At 37.7% G+C, this 12,005-nt stretch overlaps 1 protein-coding gene across 1 annotated transcript in view; it reads right to left on the bottom strand.

Annotated features, from left to right (window-relative positions):
• The window catches only part of DNAH8 (dynein axonemal heavy chain 8), a 331,702-nt gene that overhangs the window by 217,112 nt on the left and 102,585 nt on the right, over positions 1 to 12,005 (bottom strand). Inside the window, exons 29-31 of the mRNA XM_055330260.1 lie at positions 7,203 to 7,303; positions 2,720 to 2,857; positions 2,319 to 2,559 (exon numbers count right to left, since the gene is read on the bottom strand). Coding sequence (XP_055186235.1) covers positions 2,319 to 2,559; positions 2,720 to 2,857; positions 7,203 to 7,303 — 480 coding nt within the window. The remainder of the gene's footprint in view (positions 1 to 2,318; positions 2,560 to 2,719; positions 2,858 to 7,202; positions 7,304 to 12,005) is intronic.

Below are 12,005 nucleotides of genomic sequence, written 5' to 3'. Positions count from 1 at the left end.
AGGTAAATTAAGAAAACAATTCTATTAACAATTACATCTAAAAGAATGAAAATATCTAAGAATAAATTTAACAAGGAAGTGTAAGACCTGTAACTGAAAACTATAAGACATTGATGAAAGAAACTGAAGAAGACACAGATTAATAGAAAAATAGTCCATGCTCATGGATTGGAAGAATTATGTTGTTAAAATGTCCACAGGATCCAAAGCTAACAGATTAAATGCAATCTTTATCAAAATTCCAATGTTATTTTTTTAGAACAAATAATCTATACAAAACAAAAATTTTGTATGGAACCATAAAAGACCCCAAATAGCCAAAGCAATCTTGAGAAAGAAAAACAAACCTGGAGGCATACTGCTTCCTGACTTCAAACTATATAACAAAGCCATAGTGATCAAAACCGTATTGTATTGGCATAAAAACAGATACAAGGATCAATAGAACAGAATAGAGAACCCAGTAATTAGCCCACACATATATGGTCAATTAATTTATGACAAAGAAGCCAGGAATATACAATGGAGAAAGATTGTGTCTTTAATAAATACTGTTGGGATAACTGGACAGCCACATGCAGAAGAATGAAACTGGACCACTATCTTACACTGCACACAAAAATTAACTCAAAATGAATGAAAGACTTGAATTCAAAACCTGAAACTATAAAACTCCTAAGAGAAAACACAAGTGGTAAGTTCCTTAACATTGTTCTTAGCACTGATTTTTTGATTTGGCAACATAGCCAAGGAAACAAAAGCAAAAATACACAAGTGAAACAACATCAACCTAAAATGCTTCTACATGGTGAAGAAAACCATCAACAAAATGAAAAGACAACTGACAAATGAGATAACATATTTGCGCATCATAAATCTGATAAGAGGTTAATATCTAATATATACAAAGAACTCACATAACTCAATAGGGAAAAAATCCCAAGCAATTCATTTAATAAATGGGCAGAGGATTGGAATAGGCATTTTTCCAAAGAAGACATGCAAATGGCCAATTGGTAAATGAAAAGCTGCTCAACATCACTAAATCTCAGGGAAATGCAAAGTGAAATATCACCTCACAACTCTTAGAATGACTATCATCACAAATACAAGAAATAACAAGTGTTGAGGAAGATGTAGAGAAAAGGGAACCCTGCACATTGTTGGTAGGAATGTAAATTGGTGTGGCCAATATAGAAAACAGTATGGAGGTTCCACGAAAAAGTTTAAAATAGAGCTACAGGGGCACCTGGATGGCTCAGTCAGTTACGCATCTGACTTTGGCTCAAATCATGATCCTGGGATCCAGCCCCACATTGGGCTCCCTGCTCAGCAGGAAGTCTGCTTGTTCTTCTCCTCTGCCCCTTCCCTGTTCATGCTCTCTCTCTCTCTCTCTCTCAAATAAATAAATAAAATCTTTAGAAAAAAATAGAGCTACATATGATCCAGCAATACTACTTCAGGATACTTATTCAAAGAAAATACTAATTCAAAAAGAAAGAAACCAGAACATAGATACTGAGAACAGACTGGCAGCTGCCAGAAGTGGGGGGTGGTGGGGTTAATGAAATGGGTAGAAGGGGTCAAAAGGTACAGACTTCCAGTTATAACATAAATAAGTCCTGGGATGTAATGTACAACATGGTGACTATAGTTAATAATACTGTATTGTATATTTGAAAGTTGTTAAGATAAAAGTTCTCATCACAAGAAAAAAAAATAAGCTATGTGTGGTGATGGATGTTAACTAGACATACTATGATCATTTTATAACATATACATGTTATCAAGTCACTATGTTGCAAACAAACTAATATATTTATATGCCAGTAATAAAAATTATGTAACTATAAAAACTATGTCTCAATAATAATAAAAAGAGATACCATGCAAACAGTAAGCACACACATACAAAACAAAAGAACTAATTAAAAATCTTGCAAAGGAAAAATAATTTTAAATATGTAGTAGACTAACAAGAAAAAGTATAGAATTAGAAATTTGGAAACTTTTCTGAGGAATTCACCAGGAATGCAATACAGAAATAAACAGATTTTTTGAAAAGGAGAGTTAGTTAAGGGACAAGGAGGATAGATTAAGGACTCCTAAACTAACATATTTCAAACAATCATCTTACCTCTTTGAGTTACTCTATTATTTTGCAAAACCAAAGGATGTTCAGGAGCATTCCAAATTATGAGGATACGTTATATAGGGCAATTGGTACACCCTTAAAATGTCTGTTTGTATAATTTTCAGAAAAGTAAAAGGAGATATTCTTTAATGAACCACTGATAAGATCTTATAAACTTATGTACCTCAATGTCATCCTTATTTTTAAGCAGTGGTGCTTCCATAATATTTCTAAGACAGAAAGAATCAGATTCCACATCAAATGGGGTTCCAGTTAACTCAGAGATTCGGTCCCAGTGTCTCTGTTTCATTGCCTTATTGGTCATCATTTCTAGCAGAGGACATGACTCACTGAAATCATCAATTCTTTTTTTCAGATCCAAAAAAGCTTGCCAATCTTTAAGCCCTTTTGGGAGTTTACGACACCTTTCAGAAAAAAAAAAATTATATCACTACACATTTCTTTGAAGAAGGCATTATGTATATACAGAAATATATCAGAGGATAAGTTCATTTGTAAAATACCTACAAGATCCTATGAAGATCGGCACCATAAAAAGGTAAGCTTAACTCAATTAAAACTCACCTGTTTTGAAATTCCTGCAGTTCCGCATTAATTTTTTCAATATCTACATCTCCCCAAAGTATTTCGTAATAACCACTAATATTGCTCATCACAGTATCATACAGTCCATACAGCTTCTGCAGCAAGTTGAGTTCCTTTCTAGGAAACCAAATAATCAAGGTATTACATGATGTAGATATTAAAAATAAACGTCGTTATTGGATAGGCAGGATTCATCCAATCAAATATTTCATACATGGCACGTATAATGTCTTATAGGCACCAACATGGAAACCACAGACAACCCTGTCAGTTTCCAAACAAAAATTTAATTAAAGCCCCATTAATTAGGTCGTGTACAGCTCTCAAATATTCCAAGTCATTCTGTGACTTGACATTAACAAGTGGTTTGATTATGATTACAGTTCCAATCATCGCAAACAATGTGACCAGAACTTGATAATAAGATCAAAGCTGGGGATCCCTGGGTGGCTCAGTGGTTTAGCGCCTGCCTCCCACCCAGGGTGTGATCCTGGAGTCCCGGATTGAGTCCCGGATCAAGTCCCATGTCCGGCTCCCTGCCTCCCTCTGCCTGTGTCTCTGCCTCTCTCTCTCTCTGTGTTTCTCATGAATAAATAAATAAAATCTTTAAAAAAAAAAAAGGATCAAAGCTAAGGCTAAGGTTTTGATTGTTTTTCTTTTAAAAGCAAGCTAATTTTTTTGTTAAGAACATGTGCCTTTGGGAAAGTGACTTAAACATCACTTTCCTACCAAGAGCTTCCCCTCAGGTACCCAAATGGGTTATATACATAACAAGAGTAAGAGGAGGGATTATAGATCCAAGTAAAGAAAAGTCCTTTATTGTGTAGAATATCAAAAATTGACTGCTTAACAGAGTTTGTGGATGCTCCCAAGAATTCCTCCATCCTTAGCAGACCATGAGTTCCCCTAGACCAATTTTAGTTTTGGGGTTTATTTTTTTAGTTCTGTTTGTAAGGATTGATATCCACAACTTTTATTAATTATTATAAATAATCCAAATACCAAAGGTAAGGTTTGCTTATGCTTTTAATAAAGTAAAACTCATTCTATCTTGCAATTATCAAATAGTTATACTGGGTCCCTTTATAAATCTAAAACTCATTCTGGAATCTTGGTTATCTTGCTTTTCCAATTCTTGTTTCATTTTGCTGATTCATCATCTTAGGAATTATTTCATTATTAATCACAGGATATTCCAACTTATGCTAAAAATGACTAAAATAACACAAAAAGAATAATGAGATCTCCTGTAAGGAAGGGACAATAATCCCTATTGCATCATCCTTCAGGTTTCTTATTGTGTCACCTAAAGCACTGCATTATCTTTTTTTTTTTTTTTAAGATTCATTTTTATATAGACAGACAGTGAGAGTGGAGAGGGGCAGAGTGGGAGGGAGAAACAGAATCCCAAGGAGACTCTCTGCTGAGTAGAACCTGATCTCATGACCCTGAGATCATGACCTGAGCCAAAATGAAGAGTCAGATGATCAACAGACTGAGCCACCTAGGTGACTCTCAATATATCATCTTTTAACAATATATCAAAAAAGAACTCTGGACAGACACTGTCTTTGTGTTGTTGTTGTTTTATTCTTGGTTAGCTTTCACATAATATAGTTAAGGATTCAGAGTCGTTCATTTTTTTAAACCCAAAACAGAAAATACAACTGACCAAGAATGGTACTCCCCAAGTATTAAAGAGAAAAGAGACACAAAACAGCACTCTAGACTCTAATAGTGAAACCATGTAGTGAGATCTCAGACTGTCGGTCTTTAGATGATGATTACCTAGATGAATTTTACTCAGATCAGTAATTTATGAGTGAACAATATATTTCAGTAGAGACAAGGGCTTCATCATGCAGTATTTTACAAGAACCTAGACCATCTCATTTTGTGAAAAGGATAAATGGTTGTTCTTTCATTATCCGTGATGTTTGCATCAGTTTTACTTGGGACTTTCCCTAAGTAGACAAATGGTAAAGGCAGATGTGTATTTAAAGGAGATAGATGATGCAAAAATGAAAAAATTTATTGACTTGATGACACAAATCTAAAAGTAAAGACTTTTTCATTTATAACATAAGAAAGATGATGGTCCTCTCTTCAACAAAATTATGACTGGCAACAGTTTTGGGTTTTAACAATGCCAAGTGCAAGAAAATCAGAAGTAATAATAAGATAAAAGCTGTTGGAGATGGATCTGAATTCAGAAATCAGTGTTTGTACAATCCATGGTGCAGGATCATGGTCCAGGATCATGTATGACAGCTGATGAGCAGTTGGTTGTGTCACCAGCTAGACCCCAAAACCTGACCTTAATCACCCACCTGCTTTTCTACTCACTCATCTTTCTCTTACATTTTTCCTTAAGCTCTTTTTTCCGGCTTATCTCTTAACTCAGGCAAAGGAAACCTCAAGCCACCCCTCAGGTGATAGCAATTGTCCTGACTGACCAGACCTCCCATCTCCCCAGACCACTCAGGCTTTTTGAGCTAAATCTCTGACTGGCGTTTGAGCAATGAACCATAGAGTGACCTCTGGAATGACCTACAATCACCTTTAACTCATTATAATACTAAAACTCAGCCCCAGGAGGAGCACAGCCTCATTTACATAACATACAATTTGTGATTAGGCATGTTTCCTGATGGTGCATGTGTGACCTTATGCCCACCTCTACGTAGGATGACAAGACTTCCCTATCTAAATATTCATCCTAACCCTAAACAAAAGGAACCCATTCACCCTCTCTTGGGGAGTCATGGCTTTGGAAGCCATTCCCCGAAATCTCCTTATTTGTGGCAAATAAAGTTTTCTTTGTGTAACACCTCATCCTGGTGCAGTTTCTGATTCACCAAGGAGTCAACTCACATTGGTTGGACTCCAGTTGCATTCTGAAGTCAGTTTCCATTTTGTTATGGAGGGTTATGGAGTAAAAGTTTGGGTTTTGGAGTAAAAGCTTGGGTTTTCTCTGCTTAAATTCTTATTACATTTTCTAACAAAGTGCTTTTTACCATTCCTTTATTCTAACTTTTGTGAATTATTCATAAATTACTTAAAATATAAAAGAATTAAGAGGTCCACTGGTCCAGACAATAAATGTGGATAGTTGTTTTTCCTGGAACACTGAGGGTTAAAATAAAACAGTGAGTCTCAGACTGAGCATGAAAAAGAGAGAATTCATAAAAATGCAGGACCCAACCCCTGAGATTTTGAATCAGTAAATCAGGGCAAGGAACAGATAACCTGTAGTTCTTTATTTTATTTTATTTTATTTTATTTTATTTTATTTTATTTTATTTTATTTTAATTTTATTTTATTTTATTTAAATTCAATTAATTAACACATAGTATATTATTAGTTTCAAAGTAGATTCATCAGATGCATATAACAGCCAGTGCTTATTACATCATGTGCCCTCCTTAATGTCCATCACCCAGCAGTATGGAGGTTCCTCAAAAAGTTAAAAACAGAGGTGCCCCCTACAACCCAGCAATTGCACTACTAGGTATTTACCCAAAGGATACAGATACCTTCAATTCTAACACAACTGGTCATCTCGTTAAGTTTGGTGAATGACTGCTTTGGAAAAAGATTACAAACCATCTACCCTAAGGTAGATTGAAGCATTAATTTATGGTCAGACAATTTCTTGTCTATTTTGCATAGGCATGTTATGACTTTGAAAGAAGTTAACATAAAGTTCTTTACTAAAGCCATGATCCTAATAAGCAAAAATCACTGTTTTAATTTTGACTTTGAAGAAAGTTATATAAAATTCCATTAAAATGTAGTTGCTTAAATCCTAGGTCTACTAATTGTTTAAAATCAAGTAAGTTCCTTGGCCTTCAAACTTTTTTTTTTTAAAGATTTTATTTATTTATTCATAGAGACAGAGAGGCAGAGACACAGGCAGATGGAGAAGCAGGCATCATACAGAGAGCCCGATGTGGGACTCAATCCAGGGTCTCCAGGATCACGCCCTGGGCTGTAGGCAGGGCCAAACCGCTGTGCCACTGGGGCTGCCCCCTTGGCCTTCAATCTTGATGAATTTCTATTTCTATCCAATATGGAAGAGCACATAGCACAAAGTCAGTAAGAAAGGTTGGAAAGCCAAGAATGGCTATTCCTCTAAATAAAATATATCCAAAATTGTAGTGTTTCTGTACAATAATTGACACTATTTGACAATAGCAAAATGAACAAAATAAAGCACAAACTAAATATAGGACACAAATACTAGAATTCTTGCAACGTATTTCCAATTCCCCAAGAATATTTCTTTTATATGTGGTGACTTGGTATTCAGTGGGTCAGGAATTGCCAGGAATATGGAGAATATTTAGGAGTGTTCTAAGGGAGGCTCTTCTCTGCATGATAAAGGATTTAATGATGACACGATTCTTCTAATGAACACTATTTAATTATTGTAACACTTGTACTTATTTCTATACTTACCTAGTTTTGTGTAAAACCTCATAATCAGTTACAGGCAACCCAAAAAGTTGTTCACCAGATGAATACGTAACAAACTTCCTCCACAGATCATCAAAATTGGCCTATAAAAAGATTTTTAACTTGTAGTAAAATATAATTAATTCAGGACCCATTAAAGTAGAATTTATTATAATTGGAATAAAAGCTACAATGGGGTTTATTTAATAATATCTATGAAACAAAGACTTGTGAAGAAATTTATATTGATACCAAGCTATCAGAAGAAAAGTTGAGCACTTAGGAAAATTAACTTTCAAGCATTCTAAAAGTATTCATTTTACATAAAATTTTTTCTTTAATAAATTAAGTGGTCTTCAGAAGACCTATATTTCAAGTTCCCATAAATATGTCTGAAAGTAATAAAATTGCATTTTAAAAAATCTATAATTCAGGCTCCTTCACTAATTTAGACTTGTCATCTGTTCCACAGAGTTCAAATGAGTGAGTATAATCCTTTCAACCCTGTTTTCTCTCCAAGCAATAAAGAGTCTATAAAATGAAGGATTCAATTATAACACCACTTGAAAGAATTCTAACAATCTGAATCAGCGAAGTTAATGCCCATGCCCTTTGAATTGGAAGTGGAATCTCCTATACTAGGAATGCTAAGTATGAAGAGTGTTTAAAGCATAAAAGCAAATAGAAATAATCCACCCGTGATGAAGTATGTGTGCTCTATATAAGGGTATAATATATCAATAAGGATACTAAATTTCCAGCCCTGGAGAATGTCTGGCATCAGACTTCACCATATTAAGATAGTGAATCAGATCTGACAATAACATTAGCATATTTTTAGAGGAGCCAAATAAAGAAGGTGTGAAGACCCAATGAACTCCAATGAACCCTTCCTTTCTAGAAAGTAAGGTCCATATTTTGCACTTTTTATAATCCTTGGTGGTTAATATAATGGTTACTCAATAAATTTAATGACTAAAGTGGCCATAGAACCATGCGAACACTAGAAAAGGAGGAACAAAAATGTTAAAGCTAGCATACTTTAAAATAATATTTAAAATCTTGTTTATGTGGTGAAGACTATTGATGGATGCCAGTCACTCACCCCTTTTTTATTCAGGCCCCAGATAATATGAAAAGACCCACAGCATTGGCCAAAAGGGCAAAAAAAATACCAGCTTTGTCAGCAGGACAACCAAGTGTCCAGCAACTCCAGAAATCAGAATAAAGTTGCACCCTGAGCCCAATGGGAAGCTCCTGCTTCTTTCCACAATCTAGATAGATCTTGGCACCTGCCTTTTAGGGGGCTTGGAGGGGACGGTGAGGGGGCACCTGCTTTGGAGAAGAGTTGGGTCACATACCCAGCCAGATGCATGGTGAACAGCCTGCTTAGCTCACACCCCCAACCACAGGCAGAGCAGAAGGAGCAAGATGACAAGAGATGCGCCCTACAATATCTTTTCAATGAAGTGGCCACACCCCTGGTAAAAGGGTGGCACATTCAAGTCCCACTTGCTGATGAATAAACTGGTAACTCCTGAGGGAAACACAAGGTGGTGGGTCTACTTTCAAAATATACCCAGGTTCCAGTCTCTTCTCTTCAACTCCAATGCCACCAGTCTGGTCCAAGTGACTATCACCCTCTCCTGGATTATTGCAAGAACTTCCTAATTTCTCTGCTTTCACCCTTAACTATCAGAAATCTACTCTCAACACTGTAGCCAGACTGATCCACTGAAAACATAAGTAGGATGATCTCTTATTTGCTCTTACTCAGGGCCTTTGCACTTGCTCTTCCTCTTGCCTGGAAAGCTGCTCTTCCAGACACCTCCCTGGCTCATTCCCTCATTTCTCTAGGTCTCTACTCAATGCCATCTTTTCAAGCTGGCCTTCTCTGGAGATGCTATTTTATTTTGCTTTATTTTAAGAGAGAGAGAATGCACATGAGAGAACACAAACAGTGAAGAGGGAGAAGCAGGCTGCCCATCAAGGAGGAAGCCTGATGTGGGGCTTGGTCTCAGGGCCCTGGGATCATGACCTGAACCAAAAAGCAGATACTTAACTGACTGAGCCACCCAGGTGCCCCTGGAGATGCAATTTTAATTTTTATTATTTATTTATGATAGTCACAGACTGAGAGAGAGAGAGAGAGGCAGAGGGAGAAGCAGGCCCCATGCACTGGGAACCCAAAGTGGGATTTGATCCGGGGTCTCCAGGATCGTGCCCTGGGCCAAAGGCAGGCGCTAAACCTCTGCACCACCCAGGGATCCCTGGAGATGCAATTTTAAAGTTCACATCCACCTTACATACACACAGCCCAGCACATTATGCCCTTTCTCTGCTTTATTTTTTCCTTTGGCACTTATTATCATCCAACTTATTACTTTTTTCATTCATATCTATATTATCTTGCTTTTATTGCTGAGAGATTCTGCTTGGCTCAGCTGGCAGCCATTAGGTGAGCAGATCAGTCTTGATCCTGGCTCCTCCAGAAAGGCAGGCCTTTCCCTGGGACTCTGGGGACTTCAGATAGCAAAGAATCAGAGCCTCCTCCAAGGTCTGGCATAAAGTTCTGGATCACGGTGATGCGAGGATCTGGTTTTAGTCCAAGAGTTACCACTATTGTCCTGAGGACAAAAGAACCTTAACAATAACAAGGGACTGGACTTTGTCTAAGGACATCATATCCAAGTGAAAGGCTTGTGCCTGCTGCATCCCCCGAAAACCCTTGCCAACACAGACAACCTATCTTATAGAAATCTACCAGACTTACTGGCCTAGCCCTACCCTGTCCCCGGAGCCAAGCAGCACAGACAGTGGGCTCTGTGACAGCTGATTTCCTTACTTTGCACAAATTGACTAATCTATGGTCAGCTGCAATTCCATTTTTCTTATCTGGGTTTGGGTTTTCTATTTAAATCACCAAAATCAAGGGAGATACTTGAAAGTTAGGTACCATATGAGGAATTCCACTTGGTTCTGATGGAAAAAGCCTGAACTACCCCTCTCAGGAGAACCTGCAACTGAAGAGATCCCATTCAACTTGACTGAACCTTTTTGAGAAAAGCATGCATGGAACCAGCCTGAACCATCTATGGAACGTGCACATAAAGCAACAAGATCAAGATTGCTGACTCCACTCTTCCGTTTATCTGCTTTGAGGTGAAAAACCCAATCGTAAAGTGATAAGTCATCTCTGACATGGGTAATGGGACATTTGGAAATACCTAACCAGCACATGGCAAAACAAAGTTAGGAGCTACAGAAAGCCTTCCTATGGCTTGATTTGGGGCAAAACTCGGGTAGTCTTAGTAAAGTAGAAAACACTGGGTTTTGGACATCTCTGTATCTCCTGGTAGGATGACTGTGGAAGCTATCTGAGTTATTATATAAATACAGGCAGCAAGTGGGGCAAGGTGAGGAAAAAAGTAACATCTAGAAGGGGGCACAGAACAGAGAGATATGTTTATAATTGTTCCTTTAAAAAAGGAAAGACATGCGGCTTTTAAAATTTGATTGGGAAGGATAGTTAAGAGGAAAATGTTAGGAGAAAAGGATCCTTCTAAGAAGGGGCAAACGAAAGTAAAGAGCTCCCAGGGACAGGAAGGGGAACACAGCTCTCTGAAATTTACATAACACACCCTACATTGTCTCTATAAATTTGGAGACAAGGTCGTCTGTTCAAACTAATCTCAAAACTACTCCTCCCACACTCGTACTTCAGTAAATAACTCTACCTTCTTCCATCTTCCCAAGCTGGAAATCTTCCTCTCTTCCCCTTCACCCAGGCTCCAGGCCTATCAAGTTGGTCATGTTAAATAAACTCATGTTCCATGCAGGTTTCTTCACTGAAGTGTATTTGTTTAGTTTCAAGCTTGACAATTTCCTGTTGCATTACTGAAACTGCCATCAACATGACCATCCTCCCCCCAAAGCATTCTCCACACTAATGCCAGAGAAATCTTTTAAACACACAACTGTTTTAAAAATTCCAATCTGGACATATTGTTCTTTGTGTAGAGCCCTCCAGCACCCAAGATAGGCTATGAGCTCCTTATCGTGGCCTACAAGGCCCTCTCATTGGTGATTTCTGCCCACTCTGTTGTCCCATCCCTCATCCCTATCCTCTCTGCCCACTGTACCCCACATTTCACTCCTTCATCTCTCTAAATCTCCCTGCCTATTTCCTCATCTCTGGCCTTTGTAGGAGGTGCAAATTCTAACTTGTTTTTCTTCTTTCCCTGGCTAACTCTAACTAGCCCTTTAAGATGCAGCTTGGATGGCTCTTCTTCCAGGAAGCCTTCTCTGGCTGCCCCTTCAGCTTCCATTTTGGTAGGGAGCTGCCTGCACCCGTATCCATAACACTAGTTCTCACACCTAGATTATAGTGCTCAAAACATGGTTTTGCAATTACTATCTCTCCAGCTCACTGTCTCCCTACCAGGTTTTAGCAGCTTAGAGGTAAGAACCATTTCTTAATCATCTTTCTATTGACCAAGACACATAATAGGCATCTGATGAATATTTTCTAATGATTATGAACGCAGGTGGGACAGGGAACATAAAGGGAACAGGAACAGAAAACAGGATAGAGAACAAAAACAAGAGAATTGCCTGATACTAATAGACCCAGGGGGGCTAGCTTACATAGGAATCCATGAATCCGCAAAACATTAACCCAAATGAGTGTGTGATTTTTCTCTAGATGTGCTCAGCAATCTGGGTGTAGAAAAAGATAGTGAATGGTTGGCCTGATCATTGGATCAAGGTATAGGGTAGGGCAAATGAGCTGGGAAGTTTAAAGTC

This window comes from Nyctereutes procyonoides, unplaced genomic scaffold (genome assembly GCF_905146905.1).
Source record: "Nyctereutes procyonoides isolate TBG_1078 unplaced genomic scaffold, NYPRO_anot_genome, whole genome shotgun sequence".
NCBI classification, from domain to species: domain Eukaryota; kingdom Metazoa; phylum Chordata; class Mammalia; order Carnivora; family Canidae; genus Nyctereutes; species Nyctereutes procyonoides.
The sequence above is the reverse complement of the archived record's forward strand: the minus strand, read 5'-3'. Positions and strand labels throughout refer to the sequence as shown.